This window comes from Leucopleurus acutus (assembly GCF_964270905.1).
Source record: "Leucopleurus acutus genome assembly, chromosome: 5".
Taxonomy (NCBI): Eukaryota; Metazoa; Chordata; class Mammalia; order Artiodactyla; family Delphinidae; genus Leucopleurus; species Leucopleurus acutus.
The window spans coordinates 96,540,687-96,556,198 of record NC_139147.1 but is presented as its reverse complement, the minus strand read 5'-3'; the positions used below and the strand labels follow the sequence as shown (position 1 = coordinate 96,556,198).

The 15,512-nt window shown below is 35.0% G+C and overlaps 2 protein-coding genes across 6 annotated transcripts in view; one reads left to right on the top strand and one right to left on the bottom strand.

Annotated features, from left to right (window-relative positions):
- The window catches only part of GPR160 (G protein-coupled receptor 160), a 30,763-nt gene extending 28,211 nt beyond the window's left edge, over window positions 1-2,552 (top strand). For all 5 annotated transcript variants that reach the window (XM_082840063.1, XM_082840065.1, XM_082840066.1 and 2 more), the window contains one exon: window positions 1,291-2,552. In XM_082840063.1, the coding sequence (XP_082696189.1) occupies window positions 1,361-2,377 (1,017 nt within the window). In that variant the 5' untranslated portion in view covers window positions 1,291-1,360 and the 3' untranslated portion in view covers window positions 2,378-2,552. The remainder of the gene's footprint in view (window positions 1-1,290) is intronic.
- A 5,233-nt stretch (window positions 2,553-7,785) lies between these two features.
- Window positions 7,786-15,512, bottom strand: part of PHC3 (polyhomeotic homolog 3) — an 81,275-nt gene continuing 73,548 nt past the window's right edge. Inside the window, exon 15 of the mRNA XM_082840068.1 lies at window positions 7,786-12,935. Within this exon, the coding sequence (XP_082696194.1) occupies window positions 12,781-12,935 (155 nt within the window). The 3' untranslated portion in view covers window positions 7,786-12,780. The remainder of the gene's footprint in view (window positions 12,936-15,512) is intronic.

Sequence of the window (15,512 nt, the reverse complement as noted above, 5' to 3'; positions counted from 1 at the left end):
TCACTCAAGCTCAGCTCCTGTTCCTTTGCCCTTACCTAGAATTCTTAACGTTCTCAGGTATCCCTACTGCTTCCCTGTATTCTTTCATCTCTCCAGGTGCTACACCTGACGAATCTTTTTCCTCAACCAATATTTTCATGATTTTCAGCTGAACCGTCTGTTTTATATCTTTGAGCGTCAGAGATTTATTTGAATGATGATCCTGCAGCTAAAAAGATCTGAAACCAGCTATACTAAAGGGGCCTCATAAGCATTATCTAAATTTCACGGACAGAAAGACAAAAACGGGTAATGTCTGGTGTCAGAGTGGGACTGAGTCAACAGCTATCAGTGGATTGTTCTGAGTATTCCTATCAGGCTGCTATTTGAAGCCTATGTGTGTGTATATATATATATATTATATATATTATCTATAATATATATTATCTATAATATATTATATATATTAGCTATAATATATTATATATATATATATATATATATTTGTATTTTCTTGGAATGTATTTTATTTTTAGAAGTCAAACTTGCTAAATGTTTTTTTCCCAAAGGAGAAAATTCAAACCATCAATGTGATATCTTATTCACAACATAGTTAATAGTAGAATGATCTCGTGATTATGTCATGACTTAATGCAGGAACCTTCCAGTTTTTTGGAAAGAAGGATCTCAGTTTTTATTTCCAAGGAACTATTCTCTTTCTAGGAGAGTAAGGGAGTGAAAATCAGGTATCCTAGATCCTCTTTCTAGAGCTACACAGAGTTTCTATGCCTTTTTTCTGAATTGTTCCCAGTTCTTCAGTTATAAAATTGGATGACATAAAACATGGCTTGTATTTACAGTAGATGTATTTCTAAGAGTGTTTCAGTCATTTTTTTAAATTAATTTTTATTGGAGTATAGTTGCTTTATAATGTTGTGTTAGTTTCTGCTGTACAGCAAAGTGAATCAGCTATATGAAGCCTATATTTTGGCTCTGGTAGATAAAAGTGTTTTTCTACCTTTTTTCAACAAGTTATTAAAACCTGTGCTTCTGTAGAAGTTAGTAATTTATATAAAACAGTTTGGTTATAGATCTGAGAGCTCTGGACCATCTGGGTCTCAAAGAATGACGAGAGTATACACATTAATTCTTCTTGATCATATTCTGTATTCTAAGTACAAGAAATATGTTTATTTGGGGAAATGATTGGATTAAAATAGATTTTTGAGATGAGGTGCTTGCTTTGTAAAGTTTTAAAACAGTGATAGCATCAAGATAACATCAAGGTTTTCTTTTCACTTTTCTTTGCAGGGATGGAAAATAAAGTGAAGCACTGTTTTATTGTAGCAGCAGGCCTTTGAAATTGAACTGAAAAAAAAAAATGACTGCTCTTACTTCAGAGAACTGCTCTTTTCAGTACCAGCTACATCAAACAAATCAGCCCCTAGATGGTAACTGTCTGTTATTCTTGATTACACTTGGGAAAATATTATTAAATATCCTCACACTAGGAATGAGAAGAAAAAACACCCATCAAAATTTTATGGAATATTTTTGCATTTCACTAGCATTTACTGATCTTCTACTTTTGGTGAATATTTCCATTATATCCTATTTCAGGGATTTTGTACTTTTAGGCATTAGGTTTACTAAATACCACATCTGCCTATTTACTCAAATTATTTCTTTTACTTACGGCTTTTTGCATTATCCAGTTTTTCTGACAGCTTGTATAGATTATTACCTGAATTTCTGTAAAGCCACCAAGCTTCCATTTAAGTGTCAAAAAGTATTTTATTTCTTTGCAGTTATTTTAATTTGGATTTCAGTCCTTACTTATGTTTTGGGAGATCCAGCTATCTACCAAAGCCTGAAGGTACAGAATTCTTATTCTTATCAGTGTCCTTTCTACATCAGCATTCAGAGTTACTGGCTGTCATTTTCCATGGTGATGATTTTATTTATGGCTTTTATAACCTCTTGGTCAGAAGTTATTACCTTGGTACAGGCTGTTAGGATAACTTCCTATATGAATGAGACTGTCCTATATTTTCCCTTTTCATCCCACTGTAGTTATACTGTGAGCTCTAAAAAAACACTCTTGCCCAAGTTGATTATCTGTTTTCTTGGTACCTGGTTACCATTTGTACTACTTCAAATCATTATCCTTTTACTTAAAGTACAGATTCCAGCGTACATCGAGATGAACATTCCGTGGTTGTACTTTGTCAATAGTTTTCTCATTGCTACAGTTTTTTGGTTTAATTGTCACAAACTTAATTTTAGAAACATGGCATTACCTGTGGATCCATGTGTCAACTGGAAATGCTGCTTCATTCCACTTACAATTCATAATCTTGAGCAGATTGAAAAGCCTATATCAGTAATAATTTGTTGACATGTTGCCATGTTAAAACTAAAACTAACAGCTACAAGAATTATAATTTTACAAATGGGAAAGAATGATGACTTGGGACATATAAAGAATGAACTGAACTGAAAGCTCTCCCCCACATCCCAAACTTTCATACCTTTTCAGAATATGTCTTTTTGGGATTGTGATTTTTTTTTTTTTTTAACAAAATACTTCCAATAAGAAATATTTATACCTGTTGACCATACTGATATTTGTGTTACCCAGAAAACTACTGGATACAAACTGTTAGGTAAATCTGCGATTCACTGCCAACTTTTCAGATTTAAATAAACATTTTTATTACACTTAGAGCAAGAAAATCAAGACTGTTTTCTTTAAATAATTTGGTGTAAATATTCTTTAACATAAGGGGAAAAGATTAGTGCAATTTAAATTTAGCTAATTTTAGGACTTCCCTGGTGGCGCAGTGGTTAAGAATCCGCCTGCCAATGCAGGGGACACGGGTTCGAGCCTTGGTCCGGCAAGATCCTACATGCCGCGGAGCAACTAAGCCAGTGCGCCACAACTACCGAGCCTGCGCTCAAGAGCCCGCGAGCCACAACTACCGAAGCCTGCGCACCCTAGAGCCCGTGGGCTGCAACTACTGCAGCCTGTGCACTCTAGGGCCCGTGTGCCTCAACTACTGAGCCCATGTGAGGCAGCTACTTAAGCCCGCGCGCCTAGAGCCCGTGCTCCGCAGCAAGAGAAGCCACCGCGATGAGAAGCCCACGCACCGCAATGAAGAGTAGCCCCCGCTTGCCGCAGCTAGAGAGAAAACCCACGTGCAGCAATGAAGACCCAACGCAGCCAATAAATAAATAAATAAATTCTTTTTAAAAAATAAAGTGGTTAAAATGGTAAATGAAAAAAAAAATAAATTCAGCTAACTTAAAAAAATATATCTCTGTTCTTAGTGCAAATATTCCTAAAAGAAAAGTTTTGGTTGCTCACCTTACAGAACTGGGAGTGGTGACTAGGCCTCTTCCCTGACATAACAGATCCATCTTCAGTTGTAACTTATCATCTGTCATATATTTGCATGACAACCCGTAATCACATGGGCGACATACCATGGTGTGAAGGTAGGGTTTCTCACCCTCAGCACTACTGACGTTTTCTGTTGGATAACCCTTCGTTGGGGGAGCTGTGCTGTGTGCTGCAGCACGTCTGGCAGCATCTCTGCCTTCTATCCACTAGGTGCCAGTAGAACCTCCTTTCCCAGTCACTACAATCACAACGTCTCCGGAGACTGCCGTACTCCCTTCAGTGGGCAAAACTGTTCCCGGTTGAGAACTACTGGAGTGAAGCAATCTAAACGGCAGAAAAATCTGAAATCACTCTGTGAGTTAAGCTACACAGATACCGTCTAATTTGTCAATGTACAAACCTACTCTACTTCTCTGTGTTACATTCCTTCTGAATGTAGTGGCTTTCTAATTGGCCATATGTGGAACTGAGATACTTAAGAATATATTTTACTTAATAAGTAAAGACTTACCCTCTCTGCAGATTTTAAACCTGGATAATGTATAACTATTTCAAGCCCCACTAAGCTGTTTGTTTACTTAGAAGATGCCCCGTGCCTCACAAGCTTAAAGGAAAAAAAGAAATTATTCAGTTGACCAGCCAAATGGAAGAGGCTTTTATTTGTAAAGAAATGAACTTACAACTGGTCTACAATATATTATTGTAATATAAACAATATAAATAAATGATCCTGTAGGCCCACTAACCTTCCATCCAGACCCACATGAAGCAATGTTACAACAATATTCTATGTGAAAATGTGCAGGTAACAAAGGTGCAATTACAAGCAAGTTTAAGCAGCAGAGTATAAGGTGCTTTAATTTAACAGTTAATGTTGCCATCAACAAACATTTGAAATGTTCAATTTTACTTCACTGAATACAGACACAACAAATATGAAAATCTAAAATTCATACACATGCTACTGTTAATATGAAAGTGCTTTCTCTTTTTTAAAAAAATACACCAAATGGACAATCTTTTTACATAGATCATGGTGTGCTCTCATAATGCAAAATTAACTTCATTGTCAGGTTATACATTTTAAAACTGCAGCTATAGACACCAATCTAGGACCGCTAATGCTAAGAGTGCTAAAACTATTTCATTCCCTGCAAGGAGGACTCTAGTACAATATCCAACATAAAGAATACATCTATATATAATCTTAACATTTGTTTTTTGTAAAGATAAAAAAATGTTTTCTTTCCCCTTGGTGATTCTTTGTTCATCCTGGTTGGGTCAGTGTTTGAGGTTTTAATAATATGAAAGTCCTATTTAATTAGAACAATGGGAGGAAGCAAAAGGAGGAATTAAAAAATCAGTTAACATGTGCATAAGGCATCAAAAATAAAAATTTTTAAAAGTTTATCACAATTTGCCTTTGTTAAGTCAACAGCAAAAAATGTTTTCAACAAGCAAGCAGACAAAAAGCACTAATTCAACAAAGAGGCTTGAAATGCCTGACACCAGTGTCGGTATCCATCCTGCACACTGCTGTCTACAACTCCAACCTACACCACAAGCTCACCCCTTACTTAGAGGAGTTTTTTGGAGCTTACTTTGACTTTTTTTTTTCCTATGGAAAAAACAGAAAGACCAAGCTTTTGAATGAGGTGATTGGGAATCTAGTTAAATGCCTTAGAAATTAGATGTCCAAAATTATACCATCTTTGCACACTCCCACTGATTTTTAAAAAATTTAGAATACACATACAAAAAGTATTTATGTAATAGATATTTTAACAGCAAAAATATTTGAAAAATTACATAAGTTAAAATATTTTAAAAGTTTTAACCAGTACCATGGAAAAATTTTTTTAAACCCAGACTATCTGGTCACTTGGATGTTAGTGTTCCTGTTTACAAACACTTTATTATAGATTCTAGTCTAACACGTATTTGGACATTTTCCTGCTTTAAAAAGCTGTGACTATGATACATAAAAGATCTTTTTAATATATTTTCATTTTGTATCTTTATGGAGAAGGTTAGTATCAAGTGATATTAACATGTAAAGTTGTGTCAAAAGGAAATCACAATGTAATTCACAGAATCCTCGGATGGTAAGGGATCTTCTTCCCAGTTAATCAATTCTCCCATTCTATATTTACTCCCCAAATACTTGTAAATTCAAGCTCCAAGCACAAAACTGTTTTACTGCTTACAGGTTCTGCATTTTAAAGGAAACCCTTTTACTATGCAATATATGAGTGCTTTCTAAAAGGTAGATATTTGTGATAACAGTAAAATTTTATGTAATCTTTCTTGCTTTAAAAAGACAAAAACAAAATAAAAACCAAACCTGTTCAGCAAGCTCTTCTGAGATTTTTCAGTTTTCAAAAGTTACTGCACTGTCAATACTGGGTGTAGTTCAAAATGTATAGTAAATCAGCACCAGCTTCTTTGTATTGTTCTGTCACACACCCTGCATATAGCAACACCTCTGGAATAGATTCAAGTGTCAAAATAATTCTGAGAAATACGGGCTGTCACAACAGTTTCAAAATATAAATCCTAATATTAGGTACCTTTAATTTTGTAACCTAATCAGATATATGGATTAGTATGCAAAATGTTTTATAGGAATTATGATGTGATTCACTCAGCTCCCTTAGATATCACCTAGCCTAATCCTTTACCCAATGCATAAAAATTCCCTCTCAGTTCCAACTTTACACTCAGTACATTAAGTAATAATAATTACATCCATGTTTGTTCAAGCCACAATCAAAAATGGGGGGAAGAGAGGATTTTGTTTACTTATTACTAGTTCCTTAAGTATACCACACACTGCACAGTAAATGTTCAAATGGTTTGCTAAATGAATGGATAAATGAATGAATGACAATGTTCTGATGTATTCATATGTTCAGTGGTTTAGCAAGAGGTGTTTAGAAAAACGTCCTCATTTGCTCATCTGTGTGAATTCTCTACCTTAATCCTTAGGAGAACAAAGACTGTGGGTGACCCAGGAAAGGGATGCTTAATAAATAATTATCTTTTAGCAAAGGCTCTTAAGTGTGAAATGAACCATTAAGAAAGGAAATTAAGAGAATTAAGATAAAAGAGAATTAAGTAGGAGCAACTTTAAAAAATACCCCATTATGTGGCCTAGAATCGTAGTTTTATATAGCTTAAAGATGATTTTAAACAAAATCAACATTTTGAGTAGTACAGGCTCCATGCTGTATACTCAGAAGAGGAAACAGGTTAAAAGCTACGTAAGGGCCTAAGGTGTCACACAGCTAATTCACCAACTAGAAGTAAAACCCCAGTCTCCCAGCCAGTGTTTTATCTTCATTTATCATGTTAATTTAATGATTATGTGCATCTCTTATTTACTATTGAAGTAATTATTTAGTACTACCTAAAACAAAATTATGGCTTTAACATAAGCATTCTAAAAGATTTTAAGCAATGGATACATCTGGTTTGCTTGAGGCAAGACTAAAACAGTTCCTTTTTCTAAAATATGTTGATGTTCATTTCACTACCATTCCCCACCGCTCTTATAAACCCCAAATTTTTCACCTCCATCAATTAAAGCTCCACAAAATCAAGGATTTAATACTGATAATAGTCCCTAAAGTATAACTTTCAAGTCAATAAGACGGCTACTATCCATCCTTAAGATTACTGGAGTGAATTTAAATAGGTGGTCTAAAAGGACTTACTTTTTGTACTCTTACATTTAAAACTATACCATGTTAGCATAATAGTGCTTTAAATTTATATAGATTTTTTTCCAAATTAAAATTCATTTATTACTTCTTTTAAACAATACATTTTAAGACCTTTACACACAGGTTTTCTTTTTCTATGGATTCATACTGACGCCACCAATATCACTGAGAGCAACTGTACTTTTCAAAGGCAGTAGAAAAAAATACTTTTTAAATGTACCTCTTCTCTAATGTCGGAGGTTGAAATTGTCACCTTTAAGTAAAGTTAAATGTTCACAAGCTATACAAAGGGAAAAAAATGAAACATTTGTGGAAAACATTTCCCAAAGCTCCCATGAACATGGCACTTCAGAGGTGTGTGTTCATGTGGTAGAGCAGAATGGGAGAGTTTTCATTAGAGAAGCTGAGCTTCGGATCTGAGAAGGAGGGCAGGTCTCCCTTCTCATGTACGTGTACTAAAGTGAAAGTTCAGGAAAAGCCAGACGTTTTGCTCTGGAATATGATGGTAAAAATTATATTTGTGTTAGTGCTTTACAACTTCCAAAAAAACACCTTTACCATAGTATTATTTTAAAGTAGATTAAATAAGCTCTGAAAAATAATATGTAAAACTTTATAATTTTTAAAAATTTAGGAAACTTTTTCCAAAGAAGATAATATAATTTTCAACATTTTTTTTTATTGAAGAAATGGCTTATATTAGTGCTATGAGGGAAACTATATAATGATACATTTTATGAACTTCTAACAAAAGAGGAATATCTTCCCAAAGAATTTTTTTAAGATGTACAGCTTATAATAGGTTGAAATTAAATTTTAATAAGATTGCATATTTACTTTCCCTAATATTGTATTTGTGCTTATTTAATTGAATCACAATTGTTAAGATGAAATCAAATGCTCTAAACAGATTCAGAAAATACCAATATTGATGAATGTAGATTAAACAGTTCATTTCATGATCCACACTATTGTGCATCAAAGAAATAGAGGTAGGCTTGTGTTTACTGAAATCCACGCTAATAAACAGAACCCTATAGCTCTTAGTCATCCAACTCTTAGACTGAGACACAACCTAACAAAACACTATCTTAAAAATCTTAAAAATGCCTTTGTAACAATCCACAAGGTTGATTCAACTGTAGTATCTGACAATGGATACTCTCTCCTCTATATAATTCTGATAACTCAATTATAACAATTAACCTTTGAGTTCTTGACAAATATTCTCCAACTATAATAACTGTCACCTTTTTCAGAAGTCAAAAATCACCAATTTATGTATCATTGGAACTATTAATATGCTCCTAAGGGCAGAATCTCTTGATAAAGAGAGTAAAAGAATGAGTTTGATTACAGGTAAATCTTGACATAAAAAAAACTATACTGTTTATTGCTATAACTGGGACCCAACCATTACAATTTATTACTCTGAACTACTGATGGCCATATCTATACTACACAACCTCACTCAGTTAACCATATTATCCTCTTGGGTCTGGAATGCTTCCCCCCCGCCCCCCGGCCCCCGGTTTGTCTCCTCCTCCACTTCCCTGTCCTTTCCCCTAGAAAACCTTCCCCAAGGCCCCGTTATAGTTACATGTCCTGCAAAGGAAACAGACTGAGCAAACATTGTACATAAATGGCCAGTTTCCACTGCCCAGAGGGTTTACGAAGACATGACTGTTAGGTATTAGAAATTCCTGCCCTGTTACCTCCCTAAAATTAACCCTACTACAAAGTCCTCTGTAGGGATTTTCAGGCAAAGGTCTCTCTAAGAAGAAAGTTTTCACACTGTTTCCTTGGGGCTTGAGGAGGTAAGGGGAGTGAGGCTCTTTCATCCTATTAGGCAGTAATGCTCAATGCCCATTGCCCAGAGGCAGCATGAGTTCCTGCCATTCACTAAGGGTGAGGATCTTCAAACCACAAAATATAACCAGGCTGTTCTGGTGGAAAATATGTCTTTGAAATGTTTTAACAGTGTGTCCAGCCAGGGATTTCTTCCACTCCCTATGGCTATGAGGATAGCATCATTCCCATATATGTGCAATAGTTTACTCTTTCCAAGACTGTTTACACACATGCAAACATAGCCTAAGACTATACTCAATCTGTATATTGCCTCCTTACCATACTTGTGCTATGGTGGTACCAAAACCGTGCAAATGCAAATAATGGGACTTCATAACATTTAATTGAACAAGCCAGTGATATGGGGCACTCGGACAGATTTCAATCCAAGACTGGTATTTGAATAAATGTCTGACTATAATATTACACGGGATATGGGAAGATAAACTATGTCAAAAATTAAAATAAAGTCGGCTACCTACAAAAAAATAATTTCTATTTGGAACTAGGTAAAACATGACTATTAACTTCAAAAGTGCAGAAGTTTGTTCAGCGCTGAAGTGGGATAAACAAAGTGCCAGTTCTCTTGTCTGCTTCTCCACCATTCTCAAGCTCCTTCACTAATACTTCCTTCCTTCTATTCCACATTCTCTATTCTGAGGGGACGGCCCTTAAACTGGGACTTCAAAAAATGTCTGTTTAGAGGATGTGCCAGCAAATTAAAAGTACCAACATGGAAAAATTACCAGCCACTTAAAAAGTGACAGCTTGTGGGACAGCACTCTTATACTGATTATATATCAAAGCTGCACAGCTGTGTCAGACACATGCCTACACAAGGCTTGATGAAAATGCACATCATGTAAGAAACAACTTTTATAAACCAGCTCTCTGTGTACTTTCTTAGGAACACATGGCTTAAAGCAAATAAAATTTCAAACTTGTAGGGATTTTCTTCCTCAATGGGAAAAGTGCATCAGTATAAAGAAGTCAGAAAATGCAAACTTAGGTAGCAAAAGTAGGAAGAACTTCCCATGTACCCTTTCTGTTGTCATTCCTTCTCCTCAATCAAAATCCTAAAACAACTAGTAATATGAAGGAAAACGAAAATGACAGCACCCTCCCCACCTATTTCATACTAAAACTGTGCTTTAAGCTCAGGAGAGAAGTGGACACCCAGTGTTATCGTCTATATCCATTATACATAACTGAAAATTTGAAATTCAGATAGTTAAATCACCCAGAAAGAAACAGCTGCATCAATGGGAAAACTACTAGTTAAAAGCCAATGAGCCATTTCTAAATAAAATAACTTGAAAAAAGCAAGTATATTTTCTGGGTATGTTTTGAGTAGGGACAACAGAAGATCTGGTCTGTTCTTAAGATCATTATAAGATTTAGGATTATAAGGTGCTCTCCAATGGAAACCCCTCTTGTAAGCTTTCTCGGATACTTAACACAGTGCTATGCACAGGGGCTTTCAGTAAGTACATAATGACTGATATCAGAAGAGGGACCACAGTTCCAAGTTAATACCTTAAAGGCTATGTATAGGTAATATAGTTATGGGAGGTAATCATTATTGCCAGGGGTGTCTATCCCCAAAGAATCAATTCTGTATGAATTGTTTGTGGATCATCTGTGACAAAGTTTTAATTCCAGGGGAGACTTTCCATTGTGCCCTTCAGCCCTCATACAGTGGACCATTTCCTACTAATGCTTAACCTATACTTGTGTTCTGAAATTACAAGATGAGGGGAAAAGTCAAAGCATATGACAACTCTGTCATAATGATTAACTGCTAATAAATGAAAATTAACTGTAGAGTACCTACCTTTCCTTGAAACTGTAATCCAATAATTAAAAATGTGATATACAGAAATATGTGACATAGACTACAAGCTATTGTAGGTCTGGAACATGAGCCTTACGCTATATTACATATTCTAATCCTACACATAACTATCAGTAAATGTCTTTTCTTTAAAACATACTACACAAAAGAATCCCACAAAGCATACATTCAAACAAGAGGCATCTAAAGGTTAAAAAAATTACCCGCTGTATTTTTGTATAAAAATAATCAACATTCTCTAATGTACACAAAGCCAAAAGATAAATATCTGTGATGTCTTTAATGACATCTTTAGTCTTCTACTAGCGTAACACAATCTTTTTTAAAAGATCAGTGACAATGACTGAAACCCATGGACTCTTCCTCACTTACTGAACTTCTGCCAAATATCTGTGTATGTTCCTTCAATTATTAAAACATTTCCATTGTATGGTAAAGATAAGATAAAAAAAGATTAAAACATTTTTGATGTCCAGGACTATAAAGTTCACAGGCCTGCCACAATTTTTAGTGCCATAATTCTAACAGAACGCTAACTGTTCAACGAAAGGTTTTGCTTTAAAATCTTTTTTTCCCTAAAACGTGTACATACAAAATTAGATCCAATTATCCAAGAGAGATCAGTTGGATAAGTGCTTTGCAGGAAGCATACAAAGATTTAGTCAAGGAAAAAGGAATGTGCATTCTAGCTAGATCCAGCTTGTTCAACACTAGAAAAATCCAAACACCAACCACATAGCCACTACAAAGTATCGCCCTGCCAGCAAAGGCTGTGCACTGGTTCATAAGGCATAATCATACTTTGCCTTCATCAGTGCAGAGAGATATGAAAGAGAATTGTTATTATGACTCAATACTGAGAGGCAAAATTCTAAGTATGCTAGTTCTCATTTTACAGGCAGATTTCCCCCCTTTTTCTAGAATGCATAAAACTGGGAAAAATACTCTAGCAGAACATTAATGCTATCTGAAATACTTCCGTTGTACAATGTATTCCTTATTACATCCCTTTTTAAATTTTTTTTCTCAAAATATCCCTCTGGGTGAAAAAGAGCAACATTTATCCCTCCTATGTTACGGTTTCTCAACCTTGGCACTACTGACATTTTGGACCAGATAACTCTTTGTTGTAGAGGGCTGTCCTGTGCATTGTAGGATATTTAGCGACATCCCTGTCCACGCTTCAGATACCAACAGCAACCCCCTGCCCAACCCCTAAGCTATGACAACCAAAATGTCCCTTGACATTTTCAAATGTCCCCTGGGGAACAAAACTGACCTCTGTTGAGAACCACTGCTCTAAAAGAACAAAAACTAAGAGGAAAACTAACTTCCTCAGTCACACCAAATTCTTGGTCAAGTTTGGAAAAGAAACCAAATCTTCTAACTTCCAGATCAGTATTATTCATGCTAGAATGCAATCCTTTTTATAGACAAAGCAACTGCCTAAAAGACATGTTTTTTAAAACATACAGTGATATCTCACTGCATACAATTCCAGTCACTGGACTCCAAAATTATTCCTAAATCACTCCTAAATTATATCTCTCATGACAACCCATAGAAAAATTATAGGGTAGAAAAATGTATAAGAAAACCGAATCAAAAGAGGAGAAATGTAAATCATTAAATTACTTTCAAAAGGATTTTTTATATTAATGATAAACATCACCTTTAAAAAAATTATCTAGTAAAACACTTTGAAAAATATCATGGCCCTCTATAACAAGTCTTTCAATGTTGTGTGTAACCTGTAAAATTAATTCACCAATGTTAGCTAATTATGAAAATGTATCAATATAATGAATTATTTTATCTGTAGAAGAAATGTCAGCCTTAATGCAGAGATCCCAATGTGCTTGGCTATCCATCACAGTAAGTGATAATATTGTAGGCCAATTTGAGCCTTTACCTTACAAGTTTGTTTAAGAATAAAACTGCTGTTATCTCAGAGCCTCATGATCCCGTTAAGATTCCTTCAGAGAGTTGATGCGTGCACAGATCTTTAGGGCCGGGCCTAGCTTGATATTCATTGCACTCATAAGATGGTCTTCTTTTAGCAAGAGAAGAGCCTGTCCATCAATCTCCTGTGCTCTGAACTCATCTGCAATATCCTGGCAGCCTAGAATTTGATCAGAGGAAGGATGTTAGAATTAATACACAACAATCAGAGGTTACTCCTAACAGTCACAATTATGCTCTCACTGGGTCTGAGTATCTGAAATACAGGCTGAGAAACAAATGAAATTTATTGATGGTCGTCTTGGGTTCACTCTTGAAGAAGAGAGTATTTCCTGACATTCTAAAAAGTAAGAATTCGAAATCCAGGTAAAGCAATTTACTTGGAATTCTTGTTCTAAAAATAATATTGCAGAAATAATTATAAGTCAGGTAAAATGTACAGATTGTTCAGTCCAGATATAACATACCTTCATGAAAAGGGCAATGCTGTCACCTGAAAGCATGCCACACATACAGCAAGTTTGGATTAACTAGTCATTATACCTCAAGAACTTTACTTTGTATAACATATCCTTCACATACAGGTACAAAAGAATAAAATGTAATGTTCTGCTATTTAAATAATAATTTAGAAGTATTTTCTCAAGTACCACTTTCATTATCATTTGTATCTTTATTCTGATTTACAACCTTCAATGTGCCAGGCATATCCAAAACATTTTTATTATTCACTCAGGACAGAACCAATCCATCAAAATTATAGTATCAATCTATTGCTGAAATGTATTACAACGATCAACTTGTAATTTCAACTTCAAATCTTAATATCACTGGACTAATCTCCACTTCTGATAAGAAAACATAAATTCTCATTGAAATTTTGAGCTTGCTGGCTAATCTCTTGACAAATAACCAATATTTTCCCTCTCTGTGTAAACCAAGTGCTTTAAAGCAAGTAACAACGTGAGCACTCTCCTTGAACCTCAAACGTTTCTATTATCTACCAAATTTTGCACAGCCAGGCTAATAAACTTCCCCACTAAGGGTAAAGAAACCAGCAGGGAAGGTAATGAATTAACGAACCACGAGAGGAGACAATGCAAAAATGTGGAAGCTTCCTTATAAAAGACAAAATTATAAAAGTGAATTTAAGAATAAAAACTAACAGCTTAAAGTCTTTCTTTTCTATTCAAATCAGCATTCTAAGGGAGAACACAAAGAAAAAGATAATGGAAATGGTTACATTATACCTTTGGATACAACTTTGCTGGAATGATTATTCTTTCTACTGCAAATGTATCATCCTCTTGTTTATATAAGAGGATGTCATCCTCTTATATAATGTCATCCCTATAACCCCAGCACCAAGCACAAAACATTGTAGGTGCTAAATACATATATTTTTGGATAAGGGAAGGACTGACTGAATGAATAATGAACAAAAACAGAATCTTCTAAAAAGGAGCCATCTGTAAGAGTAACACAAACTTTTTTTTCTGTATTCAGCTGTGTGGCCAGCTTTTCTCTTGGTTATTTCTTTTCCATCTTCTCTGTTGGTTGTATCCTTCCTATTTCCTATATAGCAATCAGCTTTTCAATTTCTCTATTTTAATAATTTCTCAGATTTTTAAAAACTGACATTTCAAAAGTACCCTATGCAAAATTTTTATGCTTTTGGCCACTTACCATATAAAAGAAACTATATAGTTAAAATGGGATTACTCACCATAGAAAAGCCCCTTTTCTTTTCCCAGAGGTAGCTCTCAAAACTGGGCAGACAAAACTGACTAATCTTGCATCTAGTTGTGACTTCATCCTTCTTTTTATGAAAGAACTAAATGTTCTTCTCTCTTCAGTCTTACAAGAACACAGGAAAGAAAAGAAGAGAGAGAAAGATAGCGTAGGACTTACTTAGATTCAGAAAACAGAAGCAATGAGAAGTAATGAGGACCATAAGAGCTACATTTGGGAATAGAAACAAGGAGTTCTCCATGAAGAAATTCATAGCATGTGCTTGTTCCTCGGGATTATCAGAGCGCTCTTCAAATGTCTTCTTGTAGACAGACAGTAAATGTATTAGCAAAATAATACAGAACAAAAAGTTGGGAAACAGCATGATCAAACAGGAATGAATTATCTTCAGAATTTTAGATCACAACTTTCTTAAGCAAACCACAAAAAGTGTATTTATAACATACATTAGTATAGAAATGAAAAAATAAAGTGACTTAAAAAAGAAAAATGGAAAAAAAAAGGCAGAAGCAAATATGCTTTCCTGAAACATATTAGAGAAAGATGAATTTTTTAAAAAAACCTAGATGCTCAAGGTATACTGAGCTATAGTTCTATGAATTTCTGACATATTTAGAATCTACTTCTGTAAAACAGCTGGCGCCCCAGGAACATTACAGAACATATTCCAACTGCAGCAACCAGTCAGCTCAGCTGGCTTTACATCACCACAAGCAGACATCAGAATGGGCATGGACCTCTGCACATGGACATGGGTCTCAAATGAACCTTACAAATGTCCAGTCACTTTTCCAGCTAACCCTAAAACAAAACACCCCACCCCAAAACTAACATCAGTAAGGATGATGAAAAGATATTACCTGCACTCAATACTACAGAATTAAAAAGTCCCAATATCAGTATTATGAAAACCAGTAAACCGTCATATGTTTTTAGACAATACCTACTTTATATGCCTACAGGGAAACCAAATCTACTGCAGATT